The sequence below is a fragment of the Calidris pugnax genome, unplaced genomic scaffold (assembly GCF_001431845.1).
Source record: "Calidris pugnax isolate Ruff unplaced genomic scaffold, ASM143184v1 scaffold181, whole genome shotgun sequence".
In the NCBI taxonomy this organism is placed as follows: domain Eukaryota; kingdom Metazoa; phylum Chordata; class Aves; order Charadriiformes; family Scolopacidae; genus Calidris; species Calidris pugnax.
The window spans coordinates 63765-89913 of NW_015090976.1; the positions used below are offsets into that span (position 1 = coordinate 63765).

Sequence of the window (26149 nt, forward strand, 5' to 3'; positions counted from 1 at the left end):
GCAGCCCTGGTGATGCCACAGCCTGGCCATGCGATGTAGCCTAGACATGGAAAGTTTTCAGTGTTGAAGCTCCATGTTGGTCATTGAGGGTTGCTGGGTTCAGCTTCAACATAACAAAATCTAAAAGCAAACCAAGTATTACATCATCATAATAAAAATATTTTGACTTGCTTTTACATACTGTTCTTCAAAGAGGAAACAAATTGTTTAAAGGTCATTCATCAGCAGATGATAACAGCTTCTGCTGTTCTTCTGTAGAAGTTTGTGACCTTGCAGGTTGAGTATCTGCCTCACACAGAATGGAAGTCCATAGCATCAAAGCTTGAAGTGCCTTTCTCCTTAAGGTATCACCCACTCTTCCTCTCCATGTGCAGTCCTGTGTGCTAAAGAAATTGTCAACAATGACAAATGATGCCTGGTAATTCCTTGCTTTTCAATTCCTAAAGTAAGTTTCCTATTCTGTTCACTTACTAGAATAGCCAGACCAAAATAAATTCTTTGTGGTACTAACTGCAGTTCAGAAAATATTATTTGGGGTTAACTGACTTTTTTTGTCTTGCCAAGGATTAACCGTTTTGAGTACTATTAGGTAATTTGGTTTTACTTCTGTCTTGGTTTGAGGTAAAACAGAACCAGTCTTCTAAAGAGACTACCCCATCTATGCTATGAGTAGTTTTGAAGAAAGGGGAAATATTTTTAAGCTTCTTATTCTAATAATATTGAAAATGTTTCTGTCTACCCGAATAACATAAAATTATGTCAAACAAACTGCTTTATTTCCCCAAGATTACCAGGAAAAGCTAGTGTGTTCAGTTTTAAGGCTTTCCTTTTTGTAGCTACAGTCAAATACTATCCAAACCATAAGGTTATAGCGGTGGCAGACACTGCAGAATAAACTCAGTGTGGGGATCTCTTCAGAGAGGCAAGATTGATAGCACATAAAAGTTCATGTGCTTTAGCATGGTGGACTGTTTCCCAGTTGTTTCTTATCTGCTGAAGTCTTCTTCCTTTGATTGTTAGTTGTCTCGTTTGCTTGATTGCTCCTACGAGCAAGCTCCAAAGCTCAGTGATTGTATTTCTTACTGCGTCTAGGAGTCAAATCTTAAAGTTCATAGATCCTTTAGACTCCTGTCCCCTTTTGTAGTCTGTCTTCTCCTCTGCTTTTCTTGTTTTCACAGCTAATGCATCAATTTGTCTGGGTTTTTCATTGAAATCTGTGACGTCGTTAGAACTATTTCTGAATTAAATATCCATAAATTCACAAATGCGTGACAGAAATCTTGCTTCTTGCCTGGCCAGATGCTGGGAGACTAATAAACTCTAAATTTTTGCTTTTTTGCACTGCCATTCCCTTTTTGATACGCTCTGCCTAAGGTAGAAGGATTAAATCTTGGCTCTTACAGTAATACTTAAGAACGTTACTTTGGTTCTCAAAATGTATGCGATGAATTATTCTATTCATTACAGTAACTGAAATTGGGCTGTTTTACAAATAAAGCATTCCAAGCTGGATTTTTAACTCAACCTTTTTTAAACATGACAGTGCAAAAGTTATGTGAGACTTCCAAAGCAAGATCGCTAAGTTTAATGCATGCTGGCAGTTCGTGAGTTTACATTTGAGAAAAATACACTCTTATGCTGTGACGTGCAACGCTGGCTTCTGAAGCAGGATGTCTAAATTGCATTTATGCAATTACACAAGCTTTTCTCATTTTTGTTGTTCTTGTCCTTGTGTATTAGGAAAGATTCGGTTCTTCATCTGTTAACTCATAATTGTAAAGAACTAGGAATATGACTGAATTTGCAATTTCTGCATGGAACATGAATCAACACTTGTGATGTCATTTTAAGGCTACAGTTAAGAGGAGTTTAATGGCATAAGGCAATTTTTTTACCCAAGAGGAAAGTGTTGAGTAAGGTCATGAGAGTTACATGAATCCCAGATGTGGCACAGTTTCATTACATTTGTCAGAGGAAGCAAACACACAATTAGAATGTGATTAGGGGTTATTTTAAAGGTTATGTTACTGGTTTTGAATCCACTGCATGGAGAAGTTAGTATATAGTATAACAGTAGTGAGGAGATTAAGAGCAATGGCTAATTCAAATAAATAACTTTTTATTTGACCCAAGCTGGAGTCATATCTTCCAGTGCTGACCTACAATCCATGTTTACCTGAGTCTTCCACATACAAGACAAAACATTTTCTGAACCCATGAAAACACTCTGTAAGAATGATTGGTAACCAGGGACATTTGCAAGGTTTAGGAAGTCTCACATCTTTCACCTGAGCAATTTTTTTACGTTACATGGGACTTCTTTGGGAATAATGGGGTGGAGAGTCCTCGTGGAGTGCGAGAGCAGAAGTCAAACATCAAGAACATCTTTCCAGTGACAGATTTCTTGTTTTGTCACTCATCAGGGAAGTACACCTTGCTGGGAGCATCAACAGGCGTCCCTATCGCTGTTTCCCTAGCCATCCAGAGTAATCTGTGAAAGCTTTTTTAAAATGTGATTTAATTAAATATTTTGATAACTTGTATAGGTTCCTTACAAAGTGAAACATTTCAGTAAGCAGTTAAAATTTTTAGGTTTTTAGAATTAATTTCTATAGTAAGTTTTGTCATAAGGTATCAGCCAATAAAACTATAAAAAGCTTCTCCTGTTAGTTGTTGAGTATAACTGCAGATCTATTGCCTGTCTTACAGAGAAGTGAAAATAAATGTTTATTATGAGAAATAACTAGTTATGACTACGGTGATGTTTGTATAATATAGTTGTAATTGTGATGCAAGTATTGCTTGGCTCAAAAAAGGTTGCCATAAGCTTTGAACAGGCAAATGAAAAGCAAATAACTTGTGTTGCACTGCGCAGAATTCATTGCATTAGCATACTAAATGCTGAACATGAATAACTAGTTTCTCTGTGCTTTGATTTGGGTCATGTACCTGCCAACTTCTGCAGAATTTAGCAGATTAAATACAATACATTCTGGCTAGTCTTGTGGAATCAAGAGTCAACGATTCAGTTGGAATGTTTGGGATTAATTATAGTCTCTTGAAATCATGAAAGTCTTACAGTAATGCCAGTGGAAATCATCCAATGTGGTTTGATGTGCTAGAAAACATGCTCAAAGATTTCTCTTATTTGACCACGATGAATCAGAAAGGACTTCTGCAGGCAGCCTCATACAAAGGTGGTTGGCTGAAGCTCAACGTGAGGAACCCAACTTTGCCAATAGTATCAGAAGGGTGGTCTCTGTAAGCTGTCTCAAGAATTAGTGGGAACAGAGACTCTTCTCGGTATCTTTCCCAGGAAGATGTTCAGAGCCTGGCTTCTTTGATTATTAGTGGAGCCTGGGAGACTTGACGACTCAGGGAATATCTTAGGTAGCTAAATACAGATCTCAGTCAACATCTTTTTAAGAAAAGGAAAGGAAAACTTGAAAGGGATAACTTGGGAACTGCTGAGTCCCAGGTCGGCTCTCTTTCTGCTAGTAATTACATCTTTTTTTTATATATAGCTTCACTGTAAGAGTCTGCGCAGACTTTGAAGGTCAGAGTATTTCAGATGAGATAGGTAAGAAATGTTTTATATTCCTGTAATTTCTTCCGGCCCACTCAATTTCAGATGTATTTTTTTCTTACACCATGAAGGATAAGTAGGAGTGAGATCCTCCTAAAGCAAGCAAATACAATTAAAAAGATATGACACAAAGCTTGTATTATTCGCTTGGAGGATTTTTGATTCAGTTAAAGCTATTTTCCAAATAAAACCAAGAACATACTGTGTTGGAGAATGATCTGTTTTGAAAAAAAAGTAAAAACGTGAAAGAGAAGAAGTCATGTACATATATGATCTGTAAATTAAATTAGAAAGCTATCTATATAAATCTATATTATTTATATATTATTTACTATATAAAAGTAAATTATACACATATTCTATACTTTGGATCAAGAACTAGTGTGCTGCTAAACAAGCAGGCACTTTAAGCATAGATAGTTTTACTTGGAAGACTTTGTTAGAGTAATTATATAATGAATTAACTATATATAATGTATTTTTTCTTTCCACGTTAAATAAATGAATATTTTATTTACTTATATCCTTTAGTGCTGAAAGGTGAATTGCAATTAGATTCATTGAAACAGAAAGGAGCTGTTAAGAGGACTCTCTTCTTTGATTACCATCAGTCACATCATTACTTCTCCATTGGGATAGAAAGACAGAAACAGCCCCATTGCCAGAACTTCCTTGTTTATCTCAGAGTAAGTTGTTTAAAATATTTTTGACTTCCATCATCATTTGAATAGTACCAGGGATTTAAAGAAATAATAAAAAAGGAGTCACTGGAAGAGGAAGAACAATTTTTATTGTTCTTAGATCCCAAAATTACAGAAAGCTGAGATAAGAAAGGCCTCACCTGGGTGTCCAGAACATTCTTCCACCTGGGCAAAATTTCCTATGTAAATCTTTTTCTAAATCCTATGGCTAATCTTTTGTCAATGTAAGTATAAAATAAAGACTTGCTCTGAAGAAGAGTGTACAGTTCTTCTGTGCACAAATACATTCATTTCATGTTCTCCTGAAAATTCTGATTAAATATGGCATTTCCTGATACAAAAATACAAGATTGCTCTCCTTGTAGTATTCACAGTGGGATAATCAACTAAACATGTTAAATACGATGCCAGTTCAGTTTCAAAATATATTTTAAAGGAGTGTCACCAGCACTATTGGCCTAAAATTCCTATAATCCATATATTTTTTAAAATATTTTTGAATATTTTAAAATGTTTTTAGAAAAAATAAAAGTCTGGAACTGAAGTTATGTAGGAGACAGGGTCACTGCACTCACTTGCAGCTGGAATTACCTCATGCAATTGAAGCAGATTCCAAGGCTGGTCCTAGAAATGCAGGTGGGAGGTGAAACAAAGGAGTCTCAAGCAGTATGTAAGGAAGTATCTAAGTGATAAAGGTGATGGAGTTATGGAACAAACCAACAATATTACCTCCACAAATCCACACATGCCCTCCCTCCGTTCCAAAAGGAAGGAGGGCAGTAGCTCACAGGAGTTGGTTCTGTGTGTCTCTTTTAAACAGCTTCATTTTAGGCTAATGCTTTGAAAAATTTCTGAGTCTACTCAGCTCAGCCAGCTTCTTCCAGATGTGGGGCTGTGGAGGCAATGTGTTCTGGGCATTCCAGTTACTGGTGAGTCACTTTGCTTTCCTAATGACATGATATACAGCCAGAATTTGGACAGCAGCTGTCAAAGAACCTATCTTTACCTTCAGTAAAGGCTAAAACCTGAGTCTGTTGCCATGCCAGACTGATCTGAAACAATGATATTAAACCATTGATTTTTATTATGTGATTGTCACTCACAGGATGAAACAGAATTTAGAGATAAATTATCTCCCATCAATATAAACTTGAATTATAGCTTGGATGAATCCAATTTTGAAGATAGCTTGACTGTGAAGCCAATACTGAACTATTACCAGAAAAGCTCAGTAACAGAACAGGTATGAAATTTGCATGCCACATTTTCTGTATATAAATGTGAAAGCATTTACAAATCCTATGTGTGTCATCTTCCTTAAAACAGAATATCATGCCTAGAAATTACACAACAAGGATTTAATTAATTCAAAATGTAAATTGAATATAAATATAGAACCAGGCAGGCCTTTAAACCATTTCCAAAACTTTGTTGTGTTCATAGTTTTGATTGTGTTGTAGAATTTGTAAGCCAAGTTAGTGTGGAAAAGGGTCTGAAAGATTATATTGTTCTGCTAAAGACGTAGTTGACAGTAAATAGTCTCCAGCAGTCCTCATGTGGAAAGGAACTTAGGGAAAGGAGAAAGAGATTAATTCACCAGGGCAGTGCTAGTGATATTTAAGACATTTAGGTTAGTGAAGTGATGAAGTGATTTGGACTTTGAGGCATGGACTAACTGTATTATAATGTTTTTTTTTTTTATTTTACAACAATACAGGCTTACATTCTTGTTGACTGTGGGGAGGACAACTTGTGCATTCCTGACTTGCAGCTTTCTGCTATGCCGTAAGTTAAATAAAATAAATGATGCTCTGTATAACAAAATCCAGACACCTCTAACTGCTTTAACAGAACAAAATATGTAGAAAACAGTGCTGTTGTTTGCTATAGCTACTCATTCTTACTTGATTTCCAGATTTTATCATCCATTTCATCTAGAAACCCAAGAAAGGGAGAAATAGACACTTAAAAAATGTATCATTGTCAGATATATTCCAATGTTTAATGCTTATCATAGAAAATACTGTTTGCAAGTGTTTGTTAGGAGTGATTCTGGTTCTCTGAATGACAGGAGATAATGCAAACTGCTGTTCAAAGGAGATTTTTTAATTTGTTTATTTCAGTGTGCCAGTGACTTTGAGCTTGGGACACAATTCTCCTGAACTCAGTAAAGGAATCTCAGCATAAAAGAACTTCAAAACATGGCAACAGTTCCTCCTAGGGAGGGAGAAATATGCCAAGCAGGACAAGTGGGGAACCTCTGACACTTACTTGACTATGTGCCATCAAAATCAGTATGTGACAGGAAGGTGCCCAGTACCATTGTGGGTTTCAGGAGATCTGTCCCTGTTCATTCTACAACAGGCACAAGGGGAAAACTGGAATCCCACCACCTTTATGCCCTCCAGAAACAATACTGATGGGAGCCCTGTGGCAAGTAATTTCTCCGCTGGGTACTTCTTTCTGAAAGTAGTCAGGCTCTGAAATTTTATTGAACTTCCAAGTTCTGTGGTAGTCCACTTTGATTGTCCATGGCAGTGTCTTCTCTTTACCTCTTTCCTACCCAGGTGCTGGCAAACTTTTCCATGGTGTCATTTTTTTATGGAAAGTGTTTCATTCTGTGTTCACAGAATATTTTCCAGAAGAGGTGCTATGAGATCCTTTTGAGATGTCCTTTTGCTTTATTCATATGTAAATCATAATTGTGCATGTTTTACCTCTTGACCAGTAGTATCTTCTATGTAGAGATAAAGATCAGCTCATAATTGGAGAAGAAAACTGTGTCATGCTCATAATAAATCCAAGGAATGATGGGGAAGGAGCCTATGAAGCTGAGCTACATATAAGGATTCCACCTGAAGCAGATTACACCGGGGTTGAGCGCAACAACAAGGTAAATGAAAATCATAATCATAGAATCATAGAATCGTCTAGGTTGGAAGAGACCCTTGGGATCATCGAGTCCAACCATCTCCCCTACTCTACAAAGTCCTCCCCTACACCATGTCCCTCAGCACTGCATCTAAACGGCCCTTAAACACAGCCAGGGATGGGGACTCCACCCCCTCCCTGGGCAGCCTGTTCCAATGCCCGACCACTCTTTGGGTGAAAAATTCTTTCCTAATGTTCAGTCTAAACCTCCCCTGTTGGAGCTTGAAGCCGTTCCCTCTTGTTCTGTCATTAATTACCTGTGAGAAGAGACCAGCACCAACCTCTCTACAGTGTCCTTTCAAGTAGTTGTAGAGAGTGATGAGGTCTCCCCTCAGCCTCCTCTTCCTCACACTAAACAGCCCCAGCTCCTTCAGCCGCTCTTCATATGATTTGTCTCCTAGGCCCTTCACTAGTTTCGTTGCCTCCTCTGCACTCGCTCCAGCACCTCCAGATCTCTCTTGTATTGAGGTGCCCAAAACTGGACACAACACTCGAGGTGTGGCCTCCCCAGTGCTGAGTACAGGGGCACAATCACCTCCCTACTTCTGCTGGTCACACTATTTTTGATACAAGCCAGAATGCAGCAGAAGGACTGAGAACACTGTTAACCAGCATAGGCTCTACCAGCTGAACGCAGCAAGTAGAGAGGTGCATCTTGGGAAGGGAGATTCCATTGACTCTCTTCTTGCTTACACGGTCCAGGCTAAAAATTAGCCATGTCACCAGAAGATCAGAAGGTCAGTACCATTCTGTTCAGAGCCAGCTCAAGTCCAGCTCCTTGCTGTTACCTTAGTTACAATACCATGCAGATACTGTCCCATTTTTCCTAGGGCTAGAAGTATTCACAGCATTTAGATTTTGAACCAGTAAACCCTACCATAGCAGGGAGCAGTAGTGCAGATCCAGCCTTGGATCCTGTGGTACCAGCTCTCAGTCAGACTTAATGAGCTCTGCTGAACACCAGGCTCTTGGACATCTCTGTCTCATGTTCCCAGCACACCGGTGTTTTACCATTATTAAGGTATCCTGAATAGTTGAACATTAACTGCAATATAAACTGGGAAAAGTTGATTTCCTTTGTTTTCCTTCAATTTCCTTTGATTTCCTTCAATTATTTTATCTCATGGGTGGGCCAAAAAAACAGTAATAATGTGAAATGTGTTGGTGTTCACAGAAGGACTGATGCTGACTGGAGTCCTGCTGAGCTGTACTGAACATAGTGTTTCTTTTTTTGGGTCTGTTTGTTTTTTAAGACCAGAGATGAAACACTATCCTGCAAACAAGCAGAGTGCTCATGTATTCTCTGTTGGACAGCAAGTCTGAGTCACCTCATCTGCACATAAATCTCTCAAGCTGTTGCAACATGAGCTTGCTTTTTTCTGTCGGTCCCTGGAATGTTCAGAAGGGCCTCAAGGGGGAGAGTGGGAGAAAGCAAGTTAATTTCCTTTCTAGAGGCAAATGTTTTTAAGGAAGTCAAAAGTAACTTACAAGGTATTTCCTTATTGTCCTTCTGTCAGTGTCTTTATTAATGGGCTTTTAACCCAGTTTGAAAAAAAATGACAAGAATTAATGATGTCACCAACGATGAGAATAGGGAAATTTTCTGCAACCTCACTTCTCAAAAGCATATCTATACACAAAACAAATATGTAAAGACACCAGTCTCTTTCTATTATCTGTTTCTTTTGTTCTCTTAGCATAGCCTCTGTTTTTTCAGACTGTAATCTACAGAACTTAAGTTCTCTTTCACATACTACACCGGGTTATATTCTTCCTTTGTTGCTCTTCAGGAATCTTTGGTTGTTCTTTTGTTCATTACCAAGGATGTCAGAGGAAGTACTTATTCCAAAACCCACGGCACATATTGGCACTTATCTATCAGTTGGACTGGACAGAAATCTCTCAGACCTTGTCATTATTTTAGGAAAAATTGAATTTTGTAGTGCCAGCAGGGTTGACTCATGAAGAAAGGAAGGGAAAAAGAGGTGAGAGTTTCTAGTGCTTTGGAAGAATGAGGAGAAGATAGAATGGGTTGGGAAAGAGTGTTAATGGTCTTTTTCTTTTGAAAGGAAATTTTTAAAGGCCCAGGAAGCGTAATGCAACTTTTTCATTTTCTTCAATTTTTGTGGAAGATAAAATACATTTTTGACAAGTCCAGTTCTGAATCCTTCTGGATTTATAGAAAACTTGCCTTCATTTTGCCTGCATTTATTGGGTTCACTACAACCCATAATTTATTTCATATTCCTTTAGTTTTCATACTTATTCCATTCAAAGATATGTCATTCTGTTCTTTCTGAGAAGGACCAAAACATTACTTCTACCATATACATCATTCTTGGTGTCTTCCCTTCCACATTGCAGGTACAATTTTCACAAGGATTACTATATAGTACTGAAAGCAAGTTTATTCTTTCTATTGTTTTTAAACTGTAAATGTATATTTTTTTTTAACTATGGTCTTCATGATTTTATGGTTCCATTAAATAAACCTAAAAATGCACTTCTAAGTGCATTTGGAAAAGAAATTGATATTGTCATTTTCTTCAAAAAGGTAAAGCTAAAACTTGCTGGCATTTAATTACTAGTGGAGGTTGGATCTTGTATTTTTTCAGTTGCTTTTCCCTTCTGCCGTATGTCGCTTAAAACTGCTGTGAACATGACAAAGAAGAATGGACAATCTTTGTCATTTAAAAAGAAAATTTAAAATGGAAAACCACATTTTAAAACTCAGACATTCTTTTATATCCTTCCTGTTTTGTTTTCTCCTTTAATTCATTCTGTCTAAATGTTCTAAATGTACAAATTAAGTAATTTGACAAACTCAAAGCAAGAATTAGCGGGGGGGGGGGGGGTTGTTTTTCTTCCCAGAGTGATCAGAATCCTAGCTATCAGAGGTTCATGTGTTACCAGGATGACCAAATTCTTAGAGGTCATAGAATAAATGAGTATAAATTAAGGAAAGACTCAATTAATTCAACCTACCGGACTTTACAAAACTACAGCAATGTGAAATGCTTGATGAGAGCACAGAAGAAATTACCACACTGGAATACAGTAGACACTGAGGTACACGGAAAAGAGGTCTCTTGGTCTGTGGGCATTTTGAGTTACGGACCATAGATAAAAATTAGATTTTGTTGTCAGTTGCAATGGAGTCAGGATTTCAGTTCTTATTTTTGTGTTTGTGCAGCACCGTGCCAATTGGGCGTCTGTGACAGCTCCAGAAATGTACTTAATTTAACATAGAGTATTTTCAGCAGAAAACACACATTTTCAGGTGGATTTGTGGTAAAGCCTGATGCAGTCGTCCTCTTAACGCTCTGCAGGATTTCATTGACTCCTTGAGTGAGTCCATGAGTGTTTACAGTCCTCTGTGTAGTTGTTTTTCTCCAAATTCAGAATTCCTTACATTAAGGCAGAGATAATATTCACCTCAAAGCCAGCAAAACAGGTAGACTGAGAGCAAAATAAATTAAATGCAATAAGCTGAACGTATCACTTGATACGTTTCTGATGGAACTGAAAAATCTTTAGAATCAAATCATTCTATTATGCTGCCATCATTTCAAAGAAAGATAGAATCAATCATAGAATCATTCAGGTTGGGAAAGACCCTTGGGATCATTGAGTCCAACCACCAATCCCACTCTACAAAGTTCTCCCCTATGCCATGTCCCCCAACACCACATCTGAAGGACTCTTAAACACATTCAGGGATGGGGACTCAACCCCCTCCCTGGGCAGCCTCTTCCAGTGTCTGACCACTCTTTCTGGGAAGAATTGTTTCCTAATGGCCAGTCTAAACCTACCCTGTTGCAGCTTGAAGCCATTCCTCTTGTTCTAATGCTTGTTCTTGTGCTAATGACCTGTGAGAAGAGACCAGCACCACCCTCTCTACAATGTCCTTTCACTCATACAGGATAGTAGACTACTTTATTATGGGGCTACTCTGGATTTAGTCTAGCTAATAGAGAAACAAGTTTATCCCTTAAATGCATCCTGATATTTTTGGAATAATTTCTTGGGTTATTCTAAAGCATTTGAATTACACTTGAAAAGTGTTGAAGTCAGCAACCCAATTGAAAGTTCACTTGCTTTCTACCCCTTCCCTTCAGCTTTATAGAATCCAATGTTTGACTTGCCTCAGTCATTATCTTCTTGTCTCAGGCCTGATTCTGTAGCATATTGTACACAGATTGTGTAACCATATCAAAAGAGTAGTATTTTGCAGAGATGTACGTGATCACATGCAAGTGCAGAGCCAAGTGAATGTGTGTGATCTTAAAGTCTGACATCAAGGATATGATTTTTGAAGTTTCGTTGATTCTTGCACATGCTGATACTTCCTTCAGTCAAAACTTGAGTAATGAAATATAATGACTTAAGAGTGAAATCAGATGTGTTATTCATTTGTTGAATTGTGGAAACATTCAGAAGTTCTAGAGATGAGGTAAATGAGTAATTTACCATAACTTTACAAGTTACTGGAAACCTGTTGGCTTTTAATAGCTGTCCGTATGCACTAGGTGTGGAGTTACTGAAATTAGCTGCAGTAAAAAAAAATACAGCCTCACCTCATTACCTGACATACCCATGGGCAGAAGTAGGTCCAGAGACAGGGTATAGTTGCTGTAGGGTACATTCTTACACTACAATGTCATGATTGTGCGTTTGAACCTCAAGCTATTGCCTGAATACTGGGCACTAGTCTTTTGCCCAGTGAAAGAGTTCCGCAGATTGAACAACTCCATCCTGCCTTAGCAACAATGGCTGGAACCGAAATTGACATGGAATAATTAGTAGAAGTGAATCAGGCAAGTACGAAGCCTTAATAGGTAATTGTTCCACACCAAAAACATTATGTGTTTTGGCATAACTGTCTCTGCAGAGTTGTTGCAGATCACAACCAGATTCATAGTGCAATGGGCCATTATTCCCATGCCTTTCTGAACTCCAGCATGACACTCTTTTAAAATAGGAAAAAGACCTGAAACCTCATTGTCTTACCTGAAAATTCTTAGAATGGTGGCTGGCTACATGAGGTGTGATTTGAGCCTTGTGATGACAAACACTAGTTCTCCATACATAGCTAGATGAGAAGTTAGATGCTGGCACCTGGTGGCATCCATGCACTTTTCCTCAGAAAGTAAGATTGGAAGGTGTTGATCAAGGAAAGAGAGGAGGTGTTTTACTCTGCCTGTTGTGCTTAATTATTCTGACATCAATTAGTAATTCATCACTGAGACCACCAGGAAGAGTTTCAAGTTTGTAGGCTGCCTGGATTACTTAAAGCATCCAGTCATTTTCTAGTTAAAATGCACCCTGGGAGCACACGTGTTAATTGTTGGGGTTTTGCTTCTGCTCAAGACTGCCAAAAAGACCATGTGTTGCTATAAAAATATAAATTGCTACCAGTGGCAGGTAGAAGGATTTTGTGGCAAAACCTTCCATCTGGCTGAGCTACATATGATCTCAGTGATACTGACAGCACTGGGTTTGTGAGTCTCTGCTCTTGATTTTAATTCTCTTGTTTTGTACTCAGCATCCTCAAAAAGGAGATCAGTGAAAAAACAAAGGCAATAAATCTCAGTATTGAAGAAATTCTACCACAGCTGACCCTTTGTCACACCTTTATGCTGCACATACTAGCTTTTGTGATGCTGGTCATATAAATTCTGTGCCGTCAGTCATTTTCAGACTAAAAGCATAGCCTCCACGTTGAAGAAAACCTACTTGAAAACTCCTCTATTTGCTCAGCCTTTGAAGAACAAAAAAAAAAGTGTGATAAGGGCTGATTTACTCTGTACTGGTATGTGATACAGCATTAATAAAGAAACTGCAGAGCATCAAATATAGATGATTATTTATTTTCTAACATTTAGACCTCAATTTCCACTCCCCTACAGAAAAAAATCAAAACTATAAACCCACACATCAAGTTAAAATGAACAGTTTTCCAGACAAGTTTGATTTCAACTGTGTTAATGCTCTCTCTTCTCCCATGTGTTGCTCCCCACCTCTAATTAAGCAGCTGGAAAGAGTGTAAAAATCCCCCACTCCCAACCCTAGAGAGTTTGGAAAGGCTATTGGGGCTCTGGAGGTGCTGTGTAACAAGCTGTGTTTCCTCCTAGCAAATTGTAAAAATGTCAGTGTACAGTGAGGTGTGCACTGAGGGCATGGGCTCCTCTTAGGACATGCCCTACCTTTTCTTTTATTCTCAGGAAGTTATAAGATCAGCATGTCCATGCTGGCTTTTACAGGTAGGAATGAATTTGTAGTCCATGGTCTGGAGATTTCCCAAGTCTTTTTATATAAAGAGCATGACCTTGCACCTTAATTAGTGAGAATCAGAAATTAGAGGAAGGGTAGTGGGAGAGCCTTATAGCAACAATTAGCTGCATCCTGTTTTTACAAAGCCAGTTTATGGAAGGATTTTCTTTTATTGAATATGCCAGAGAGGAAAACAGGAAAAAAACTCGATGTTGTTGTTGTTTTCTCTTACTCTGTATCTCCTAACTTAGAATCATAGAATCACAGAAGGGTCCAGGTTGGAAGGGACCTTTAAGATCATCTAGTCCAACCATCCGCCTAACTCTGATAAAAAAAAAAAACAAAAGAAAACCATACGGAAAAACCCCACATCACTAAACCATGTCTCTAAGCACTATGTCAACCCGTCTTTTGACACCTCCAGGGATGGTGCCTCAACCACTTCCCTGGGCAGCCCATTCCAAGGCTTCATAACCCTTTCCATGTAAACATTTTTCCCAATCTCCAATCTGAACCTCCCCTGGTGCAACTTGAGGCCATTTCCTCTTGTCCCATCGCCTGTGCCTTGGGAGAAGAGACCGACCCCCCCTGGCTACACCCTCCTTTCAGGGAGTTGGAGAGAGCGAGGAGGTCTCCCCTCAGCCTCCTTTTCTCCAGGCTGAACACCCCCAGCTCCCTCAGCCTCTCCTCACAAGACTTGTTCTCCAGACCCCTCACCAGCTCCGTTGCCCTTCTCTGGACCCGCTCCAGCACCTGAATGTCTGTTTTGTGGGAAGGGGCCCAAAACTGCACACAGTACTCGAGGTGGGGCCTCACCAGTGCCCAGTACAGGGGGACCATCACCTCCCGAGTCCTACTCCCCACGCTGTTCCTGACACAGGCCAGGATGCTGGTGGCCTTCTTGGCCACCTGGGCACACTGCTGGCTCATGTTCCACTTCTGCTATTGTATAGCTGTTCCTCCTTTTGTCCATTCTGTTTTGCTCACTGATGATAACAACTAGTGATAAAGACTAAAGGGTTCAAAAAAGATACAGAACAAAACACAGGCTACATCTTACGTTAAGAGCTTTAGAAGGAAATTATATGAGTGTATCCTCCAAGCTGCCAAACAAAACTGCCTCAGAAATATTAGGTACAAACTATGAATGAGTAGTTGCTGGAAAAAGGTAAATTTTACTTAATGCTGTAAAAAAAAAAAAGCAACACCTTAATTTCTGATAACGTGAAAATATGTCTCCTTTGTTGCTGAATTATAAACACAGGTAAGAGATTATGTTTTTACAGAACTATTTAATGTTCTCTTTTACCATATGTTGGAAAATAAAATTCTGCACTTCCTCAGTAACAAAGTTCTGCCAGTGCCAGAAACTCCCTACAGAGGCTTCGAGTGCTGGATAATACAACCACTGCAATTAGTGTGAGGCCTGTTCTCCTCACTCAGTTTTGCCTGATTTTTCCTCTGTTGAGTCATTATGGCTGTAGGAATGATGCCCAATGACAAAGCAGGATGTTAAAACGAGAAATAGAGTAATCTCATCGTGGCTCTTAAGGTACTGGGGAACTATCCTGATTGTTCTTCCCTGGCATCAGTTTTCCCCCATTGCCTGACAATAACAGAATCACAGAATGCTGTGGGGTTGGAAGGGACCTCTGGAGATCATCTAGTCCAACCCCCTGCCAAAGCAGGTCCACCCAGAGCAGGTCCCACAGGAACGTGTCCAGGTGGGGTTTGAATGTCTCCAGAGAAGGAGACTCCACCACCTCCCTGGGCAGCCTCTGCCAGGGCTCTGCCACCCTCAAAGTGAAGAAGTTCCTCCTCATGTTTAGGTGGAACTTCTTATACTCAAGTTTGTGCCCATTTCCTCTTGTCTTGTCCCTGGGCAGCACTGAAAAAAGACCGGCCCCATCCTCCTGACGCCCTCCCTTGAAGTATTTATAAGCATTGATCAGATCCCCCCTCAGCCTTCTCTTCTCCAGACTAAGAAGACCCAAGTCCCTCAGCCTCTCCTCATAAGGGAGATGCTTCAGGCCCCTCATCGTCTTTGTAGCCCTAACACATTAAATGGGTTCAATTAGTCTAATAACGCATTAAATGTTTTGATAGTGCACTGAGCAGGTGTCTGAAATCAAAAGAAATGTCACAGTCCAAAAGGCACCACTTCCCCGAGGGGACACATTTCACTGCGATCTCTGATCTCCCTGTGGGTGTCCCTTTGTTGCAGGCGCTGCGTGTCCTGAGCTGTGATTACAAGATGGAAAATGACACGAGGATGGTGGTTTGTGATCTCGGGAATCCCATGGTGGCTGGCGCAAACGTAAGTGAAAACCGGATGCATTTCCTGATTTTTATCTAATTGAATTTAAAAGGAGAGCAAGTGGAAAACTATTAAATTAGTAGAATGTCCCCTAATAAGCAGCACCTAAACCAGATTACTTGGCTGGGAAATTGTTGCTTTACTAAGGGGCAGAACTGTGCTTCTGAAAAACGAACAATTTGTTGTTCTAAAAGATTAATAATGCTAGAGCCTGTGTTTTATTTCACTTGCTCTAAAGAAAATGAATGATTCTATTTAAGTCACAGAAGTTGCAGTAGTATAATGGGTATCCCAATCCATAATGTAATCTGTTTATTTCTCCCTTTTAGTATTTTTTCTGCTTGAAGATACATGTAGTAAATGACAGTTTCTTTAGCCTGATTCTTGTCTTTAGTGCATATGGGTTGTTTTATCAGTTTCTATCATGATTTATATCTGTGAAAATGTGATTGCAGTCGAGTTTTCCTTCAAGTTACTAATGTCATTCTAAACATTTTCCTAAGACAGCTTTTCATAAATCCTACTAAATGTTAGGTAGAACGTTCATAGCATTGTTTTTAGACAAAAGTGGAACTGAATAATGACTGACGATGGACAGCCAATAAGGACTACACATGGGTTTAGAGACAAAAAAAGTGTTACCCATTCCACAGTTGTCACGACTTGTCCCTATTTCATGACAAAACAGGTCAGGGCAATCCCAGAAGTGCTAAACTCAGGAATGTTCTCCACGGATGCCCTTGCAGAGGAATTCTAGTGCTGCTTATAAATTCATCAATGCTATGGATATTTAGCTAAAAACAATCTAAGCTTTTCTACCTAGATAAAAAGCTGTCAATAAAAATGAAGCAGTCATGAGCATGAATGTATTCAAGGAATAAACAACAGCTTTTAATTGAATAACTGCCACTGTTTGCATATCATATTGGGCTTTGCAAAGAAACCAAAGCAAATGTCCTTAGTATTTTAAAAATCCTCACTAAGTTCAGGTTTGTCCTATGCAAGATCAGTATTTCACTTTTCAGACTGTCTATAGAGGGATTTTTTTCTGGCCCCTTATGATCTTGAAGCATTTACTGTCTGACCCTCAATAAAAGAACCAAGTGGATTGTATGATAGGAGATTGGGACTAGAACAAGCTAGTTTGGCTCACAGGGTTACCTTCAGATCAGTCGTAGAGCTTTTGGAAGTGAACATGAGACCAGGTGTCTCATACAGTCGTCCGCCTTCATGGTCATGAGCAGAACCAGATAAACTCTTTGGGATTAAAAAGAGCTGGAAATCATTGAAAAAGTAACTCCAGATGATGGACCTTGTGGGAGCAGGAACCTCCCTGGGGAGGATCCTTCTCTGCAGAGCTACTGTGAACTAGAAGTCTGAAGGAAGTACTATAAGCATCTTCTGGGAAGGACATTGCACTAAGAAGGCAGACTGGATAGATATTAGAGTCAGTGAGTATAGAGAAGAGGGCTAAAGGGTTTTGTAGTTTTTGTTTTATTCTACTAAATGAAACTCCAAAAATGTAAGAGTAATTGAAAACAATTCTGAGGAATGGAGATGATCCCTTTGAATCCAAATCCCTGTTTCCATGTCATCCTTAACCCAAAACGCTCGTAGTGTGAAGACCTCAGGAATGCTATTTGGTGGCCACTAAAGCAGTACTATTCTCACCTGTCTCCTTTTGAATTCTCACAGCATAACTAATCTTAGTCTTCTTCAGAATAAGCTCTAGGGCTGACATAAATGCATTATTAGCAAAGACTCCTAAGCAAAATACTTCATAAAGAGAAACTTAGACAAAGCAGAATAAACCAGCAGGGTTCATAACATGTTTAAGGATATTCTGGCTTGTAACAAAAAAATGCAGCCCTTGAAAATTAAGGCATATGAAGATAGAGCGTTACAAAGCCAGATGGCAAAAGTGTTAGATTATAATGAATGAAAGCTTCAACCCTAACTTTATCTTTAAAACCAGCAGTCCTGGAAGCTTAGTAAAGGTGAAAGGACTTGATCTTTTTCAGTTCAAACATATTTATGATGGCAAATGTACTTCCAACAGCGAAATACCAACCCTTTGTACAAATTGAATAAATCACGGAAAGCTGCTCTGATCCATTTCCAGTTTTGCAAAACAATTCTGCTCTGGCAGGAGATCAGTTATTCTCAAAATATTCAGTCAGAAAGGGACTCTTTGTAGAAGTTCTGGGGGAGTGGGAAGGGAGGGTTAGGTCAAAATTAACATTCCTAAACCACTTAACTATTGAGTCATTGTAATGACTTTTCAGCACTCTGAAATCCCGGGATTCTTGGGCTCTTTAAGATCATCTGAGTATGAGGGCTATGTCAGGATTGTGTGATATAAGCCATGGGATATTACTGCAGCGGGCTGCAGAGTTGTCTGACACTTCACGTCTTCAGAATGCATTATTGTCATCAAAATTGGTATATCTGACTGTCACTGAAAATCTGTGACCTTAAAATCATTTACTGGCCAAAAAAATTACTTAACCTTTTCAGTAATACCTTTGTGGTTAAAAAAAATAAAATAAAATAAAAAGAAATGGGAAAGAAGATCAAAAAAACATGTGGCCCAGAATGCAACATAAATGTCTGTGATACCATCTCGCTGGCAAAGAGCAATCGAAGTACTTATTTCTGACACTGAAATGGGAAATGACTGACAAGCTTCCTAGTGCTTGTTCAGCAGACTTAGCATGTGAGATGTAGGTTTTACTCTAAATTCTTGTAAAAAAATTTGGAAGTTAATCAAAATGAACAGAAATAAGGTTCGAAGACTGGGAGGCTTGGAAGATTCTTGCCTATTTCTTGGTATGTACCAAACTGATTCTTCAAGAGCACAGAGGCTTTATCTTTCATGTGCACTGTAAGGCACTTCAGAAAAAGCTAGCCTTCTGTCTCCTAGCATACTCCTAGATCCTGGCTAACATAATAGCAGATTAAAGCTTATCAATAATAGCAGAAATGTCGTGTATTTCAAAGATCCACGAGGTTACTAGGGTGGAAAATAATGCAATTTTAATGAAACTAATTTGACTTGGAAGTTTTTTTTAAATAAAATTAAGCTGATAAAATGAATGTCCTACTAAAATAAGGAGGTTGAGAGATTGCTAAGTTACAAGCTCAGGAAAATTCAGCTCCTTTGGCCTCACTGGATTTTCAGCAAGGGCATGTGAGCATCTTTGCCGCATTATTAGTAGCAGTGTCAAGGGCTAATTGACGTTAACAAAGTCATACAACCATACAAAGACAACATCTGCAGCTTATTAGGCTCATACAGTAGGAGTGTGTTTCAGTATTAAGTAAGGGATTAGGCCTCAGGGGTATAATATATCTTCAAAACTGCCATTCATCTCTGCTCTATCTGAGGAAAATTTTATCTTTGGTTCATCCAGTCTTTTTTCTGCTATTAGTGGAAGCAAATTTATATAGACATGATTAGTAAAAATAGTAAGAGAAATGCTGAATTAAATATTCAGATTTTTTTGTCTCAGAGATTAAAAAAATCATGTTATATTTTTAAAGGTGAGTGAAATATCAATACAGTTGTTAAAATCATCTCCAAAAAGTGGTCTTAAAAATAGCTTACGTCTCCATTCCAAGTCAGCTATTTAGCTTCTGTTTAAATTAAACATGAACATTGTCTTTTAATCTTAAAGATCTTACTTCCAAAAGTAACTATGACCATGACATTAAAATGTTCAGAATTCAGAGTTTTGAACTTGTTATTTCTTTTATGGTGACCCTATTGTTTTCATCATCATTGGACAAGTGAAAGAAGTAATTGAAACGTGTTAGCCAAGTCTCCTTCTGGAGATGGATTAAAATTCAGTGATGCACCACTGCAAGCGAGGAAAGAAGGAGAACTGAATGAAAATTTTTAAAAAAAAGATAAAAGCTTGGGAAAAAGGAATTGCTTAAACATCTGAAATTACACCCACAGAGGAACATGCCTCCTTTTCAGCGATGTTGCATCTAGGTCCCAAACATAAAACTTTACATTGCTGTCCTGGTGCTGGGAATGCTACCCCAAGTATGTTAAGGAAAGTATTCCAAGCAGACAACTCTTTTTCTTATACTTTTTTTTTCCCTGTAATCTAGTCAGATACAGGCAGAGATGAAGGAATGACGTCCTCATTTCCTAATGCCTTTTGATGAATTTCTCAGGAAGATTGTTTCTCCACATGGAGAATATGGCTATATGGAACCATCCTTTTTTAAAAAATGAAAGCCCAGTGTGCAAGGTCTCTAGCAGGAAATTCTACCGTCAGGCAATAGGGGAGGTGGGTGGGAGTGAGAAGTTGCACAAGATTATAGGCTGTAGACTTTGCTGTCAGGCTCAATGCAAAATTCACTTTTCAAGAACTATCAGATTCAAAACACATGCGGTTGAAATGAGGAAATTAAAACCATTAATTTAAATCTTGCAGTACCATTTTATTAATTTAATGTGACGGGTAGATGCCATCTCTCCCTGCCCCCCTGACACTTGCATACTGGGGTTGAAGGTGTCCAACAAGAGGGCTACAGAGTCCCCACCATATGCTGTTGTATACTCCTTCTTCAGTTAGCCCTGCAAGTTCATTCCCTCTTCTGAATTAACTTGTTCTGCTTTACTCTGTGCCCTTCTTGCAAAGCAAATGGAAATTATCAGATGGAGGAAGCAAGGTCTGCACATACAAAGGGAGCACCAGTGGAAACCTTTATTTCCTTCTGTTTGGGGAATTTTGTGTTTTGCCCTCTATATTCTGTGGTCACACACTGAACTGCAAATAAAACTTTGACATTGTATTCCTCTTAACTGAAGTATGGCTCCCAAAAGCTGCAATGAAAAAAAAAAATCAAACTGAATCAAACTAAAATATCAAGCTGTTGCTAATTTAGCCTCTAGAAGAAAAACAGGTGATTTCAGCCCCACACCCCTAAAGCAGTCAGCTCATGCACAGTTACAGGGAGAAGGGGAGGAGAAGGAAGCCCTGGACAAAGGCATACATGGATGGAGACAGGGATGAGAGGTGCCAGACAGCTATTATTTTCCTTTTGGCTTGGCAAAGCAAAGCAAAGACTGTCTGGATGAAGGACCCACCGCTGTGTTCATGGGAGTATGCTTTTCTGTTTCTCTTGATCTTTCCTCTGTCCAGCCAATTTTTCCATCTGGTGACATACACAGTCAGGATGGTATTTTTTCCTAACAACAACTAAATTATATTATTTCATACTAATTTTAAAAAGTAACAGCATCCTACACAAGTCTGTTAAATGCAGTATTGAATAGTACTGATTTTTCAATATGGAAGGATCAAACCATTTTTAGTAACCTGTTGTTTTCTTTCTTTCCCAGTTCTCTACAGGCATTCGATTTTCTGTTCAGCATTTTGAAAGCGCAGATTTCAGCATCAATTTTGAGCTGCAAATAAAAAGGTTAGATGTTTTATAAAGAGTATGGTTATTTAAATTCTGAATTCCTGATGCTATCTGAAATTTAATATATAAGAAAGTCATTCTAACTCTTCAGTGTCAGTATAGATTCCATGGGCTTTCCTATGGTACCTTTCTTTAGGAGGATTTGTGGAGTTGGAACCTTGTTAGCTTTTAGCAAAATCAGTCTCAGAGTTATTCTGAGAATTTTAGTATATAAAAATTCAGGGTAACTGATTTTGGTCAGTGGTCCAAGGATCTCCTGCAGATTTGCCCAATTTGCACTTGGTTCTCTACTTCAGGATTAATGAACAGTGATCACTTGGTAAGAAGGTTCTGTATTTAAAATCATATCATGCGGGAAAAAAAGAAAAAAAAAAAGATATGCCACTTCTTCAAAACTATTTAGAAAATAGAAGGAGAGCAATTAAAATCTGCTTAACAGATTTACTGGCATGAAGAGCGAAAACTGTTTCAGTTTGTTGCAGGTGAACCTGTGTCATTTTTCCATTAGTTTCCTCTGTGTTTGTGGGGCTGAAATATTGCTGCTGGGGAATCTTCTGTTTTATGCTGAGCAGTGCTTCTTCCACAGGGACAAAAAAGCACAGGTCAGACTGGGTTAGGATATAGCAAGAACAAACTAAGGATGTTTTCAGTAGGTGGCAGGGCTTCTGCTCCATCTGTCCTCATTAAATACACACTGGAGTTCCTGATGGGGCCCTCTCCGCCCCACACGCAGAGACTTAATTGCTAATGCCTGGCCTTTAATGAGGACCTTGATCATGTTCATTATGGTAAATAACTGAGACGTTTAAAATGCTTGTCATCTTTCCAGAATGTAACCCTTGAAGGAAAGGGCATGCAGAAACTTGGGAAGGGCAGAGCAATGCCACCGAAGTCAATGAGGTGCCCCTCTCCCAGGGCTCTGGCTGGTGAGCTGGAGGCCATGTCGGCCTGGGCCCACGCTCCTCCAGAGAGAGACACAAGATAGAATGTCCAGTTCATAGGTCCTCTGTCCATACTGCTGTTCACTATCATGTCGATAATGCAAGCAATACAGTTTGAAAGGGGTATCAGAGGCTTTTGTTGCTACCCTTTTCATCCTGTGAAATGGGAGAGGTTCAGGGCTTTTTGGGTAGTTCATGGAAAAAGTGACAAGGCCTTACTCAGGAATAAGTCTGAACTTCTGGAGACAGCAACATCTTGTGCTTCCTCCATGAGTATGACACACTGAAATGTAAACGGAGGAAATCTGTTGGGCTACCAAAAAGGACAGTTTCCACAAACTGGTATCAAAATGAAATGCTGCATTAAAAAAAAAAAAAAAAAAAAAAAAAAAAAAAAAAAAAAAAAAAAAAAAAAAGAGTTCTTGCAGAGGGAATGTACTCTATGATTAAAACTCACCTCTTCCTGCATTCCTTCCCAAGGAGCACTACCGTTTGTGCGTTTCTATGTCCTTAAGGAACGGGTAAAACAGTCTTAAAAGAAAAAGGAAACAGAAATTCATATGGCAAAAAAAGGAAATTACCTAAATAGAAGAAAGGGAAGCAGAGACTGTGTCTGAATTTGTGTCCTGGTCTGAGTTATTCAAAGGGGAGACCTTTAATTTACTCAAAAACATCAAATGGAAAACAAATATTTTGGCTCGCAAGACTGAAGTTCATTACTTATAGGAAATAAGCAAGAGACTGAGTCTTGAAATCTAATTCCTTTTCTGATGTGGATTTTGCTTGGCCGTTATATACCCCTTAGAGAGGGAGATGTCCTGGCGCTTACACTTAAACTCTTCACTACAGAATACCAGAAAGCACAAACAAGATTTGAATACCAAATATCTATGATCAAAAATCTGTATTTTGACTCTATGGAAGGTAGTACCATTATACAAATTTGAGAAAAGCTTATTCTAACAAATTTGTGGTACGGTCATTTTTATACTTTAAGCAATTTTTTTTACTTTGTGGTCAAAACAATGGCTATAAAGTATTACATGAAAAGTTCAAATGCTGTTTGAGGGGAATCTGCATTAGTTTACAAACAAATTAGAGCTGCTCTTAATTTTAGCAATCTGCAACCAGAAAGCCTGGATCAAAGCAGTGTTGCCCTTTACTCCTCAGGAGTCAGTTGCTGGGAATGCTGGCCTCCTCTGAATGTTTCCATTTGACTGATGCTACCCAGATGTGATAACAGTAAACTGTGACAGCAATAGAAACTTCCATGAAGCAAGGAAGTACTTCCACACTTGCTTCAAAAAAACATCCAAATTTAGTATCATTAATCCCATAACTAAATAAAATCTACGTCTGTAGTTATTTATTTTCACCATCTTCATGAATTTGAACCAGCGAATCTTTTTTTTTTTTTACCTGTATGGGGTGTAATCATAGGAATGGCCTTTTGAAGTAAGAGAAACTACCTTTGCCACTAAGAGTTTGCAATAAGAAAAGACAATAAAATGAGTGAGAGCACTAGGCTTTAAACATGAGCATCTGTTTTCACTGCTAAGTGGGATTAAGGGTGTAAACACCCTCTGGGTAAGGGAGGGGAGAAAATAAGAAAGGTAAAGAAACAGTTTATTTTGGTGATTTTTCCTCAGAGGCCCTGTCATGCAGAAGTCACAAGTTTGGAGAGTCATAAAACCAAATTTTATTATAACAAAGCCTTTCTTGTTCGTTAACTTCCCCCAATGTATGAAACACCCTTGTATTCTATTAAGATACTCCTATCCATACAGCCAAGTCCAACAAGGGGATTTTACATGAGCTAAATAAATTTACATCATCATATTAATGCATAGGACTCTTGTAAGGAAGCTTGAGTTGATTGTATTATTAAACCTGTGATGAGCTCAAATAATATAAAATTTAAATAACAGCGTCCCACAAGACTGAAGAGTGTCAATAGCACGCCCATGCTGTAATATGTCCAATTTCATCAGTTCCTCATTGTAGGCCTTGTGGTATTCAGTGCTGTATCTATAACAATCTAGAGTTCTGCTGAATAACCTTTTTTAACCCTAGTACACATCTTTTCCAGTTCTAACAAGATTAATCCCACCAGCAATGTAGTTAACCTCCATATCAACATCAGTGCTGTGGCTCAAGTACAGATCAGAGGGTAAGTATTCGACCATTTCAATTCATAACGAAAGCTATTTTTTGTATTGAATCTTTCCACATGTAATAATCCCATGTTGTGAATCCTTTCACGGAATCACAGAATTACGGAATTGTTGGAGTTGGAAGGGACCTTCTAGAGCCCATCCAGTCCAACTCCCCTGCCAAAGCAGGGCTGCCCAGAGCACATCACTCAGGAGCATCCAGGCGGGGCTAGAAGATCTCCAGAGAAGGGGACTCCACACCCTCCCTGGGCAGCCTGTCCCAGGGCTCTGCCACCCTCACCCCAAACAAGTTCTTCCTCAGATTGGAGTGGAACTTCCCATGGTCCAGCTTGTGCCCATTGCCCCTCATTTGTTGACATATTATAATCCCAAACCACCTTATACACCAAGAACACCTGAGAATTCCCAGGGAGTCTCGCCCCTGGAAGCGTTGCAGGATGGAGCTACCAGGGACTTACCAGGTCACGTAGAGTAGGACTGCCCACGTGGACTCCAGGAAACCTCCCGAGTGTCTGTGCAAACGCAGCACACTGTAGAATCCCACATGGTCGTAACACCAGTCAGAGCCAGCGTTTTAATTAGGCATTCGGATTGTGTGGGGATGGTACTAGTACAAAGTGCCTGTTGATGTATGTGGGTCTGCTTGCACAACCACTTCTAAAACACTTAATTCTGATCACCAAAGCAGAACGTGTATGTGGGTCTGCTTGCACAACCACTTAAACACTTAATTCTGATCACCAAAGCAGAACCTGCTGCTTTTATGACTGGAAAGAGGAACCACTTTATGGCAGGGCATATACTAATAGAGAACAGAGTGAGGCCTTTTGGAGAAAGAATGAATAAGGAATGAGTTATGACAAGAGGGTAACCAACTACTAATACTGCCCCATCCCTGGAGGGGTTCAAGGCCAGGCTGGATGGGGCTTGGAGCAACCTGGTCTGGTGGGAGGTGTCCCTGCCCAGGGCAGGGGGTTGGAACTGGATGATCTTTAAGGTCCCTTCCAACTCTGACCACTCTGTGATTCTGTTCTATGACTCTACTGCTGTAGGCTTCTTGCATTCTGTCTGAAGCAGGTGCCTGTCCACTGACACAGGGGATGCCAAAACTAAACAAGCGCAGGATATGATCAAAGATGAGTATTTCTATCTCTGTTCTCACATGCAGCTTGGTTTCTGAAACTATAAAATGCAACTCGGTGATAAGAATCTCAGACTACCCTGCAAAATCTTAGAACTAGACTCCTACCCTGGCATCCTGGAGGATGTTGGCAGGATGTTCTTTTGAAGCAAATAATTGCCCAAAATACTTTTTGTCTGGGATCTCAGATTTCCTACATCTCTTCTCAAACTACTGCTCCAGACCTTTACCGATCTCAGCACCGCAAGGGAGAAGAGGAGGTGCATGGCCCAGCTTCACTCCCACAGCCAGGCCACAGGGCTTGGCTGATGCAAGAGGAGTAGATGTCTCTTACATGATGCCATGATGCACCTCAAGGGGCTGCCTTTAGGTGCAAACAGATAAAAATGCATTTCTTTATGTATTTATGGATTTATAAAGATCCACTCATTGTTACCACTTCTAAGACAATACTTTAACGACGTAGTGCCAGCGGAGAATCCAGCCATTTTGCAGATCACAAAGATCACATTCTCTGCTCTAATATTCAATCTAAGTCAGGGAGATTTTTAAAGAACTTTTTGTTGCATTTTGGAAGTGCTTTCCAAGAACACTAACCCTCAGGCTACTATTAGGTGGCACTCAAAGACTGTGTGGATATATG

The 26149-nt window shown here is 39.3% G+C and overlaps 1 protein-coding gene across 1 annotated transcript in view; it reads left to right on the forward strand.

Moving 5' to 3' along the window:
* Positions 1–26149, forward strand: part of ITGA8 (integrin alpha 8) — a gene marked incomplete at its 5' end in the record, with an annotated part of 122777 nt that overhangs the window by 53516 nt on the left and 43112 nt on the right. Inside the window, 8 exons of the mRNA XM_014952942.1 lie at positions 3525–3580; positions 4118–4272; positions 5393–5530; positions 6005–6072; positions 7033–7180; positions 15716–15808; positions 21168–21247; positions 24281–24361. Of these exons, the coding sequence (XP_014808428.1) occupies positions 3525–3580; positions 4118–4272; positions 5393–5530; positions 6005–6072; positions 7033–7180; positions 15716–15808; positions 21168–21247; positions 24281–24361 (819 nt within the window). The remainder of the gene's footprint in view (positions 1–3524; positions 3581–4117; positions 4273–5392; positions 5531–6004; positions 6073–7032; positions 7181–15715; positions 15809–21167; positions 21248–24280; positions 24362–26149) is intronic.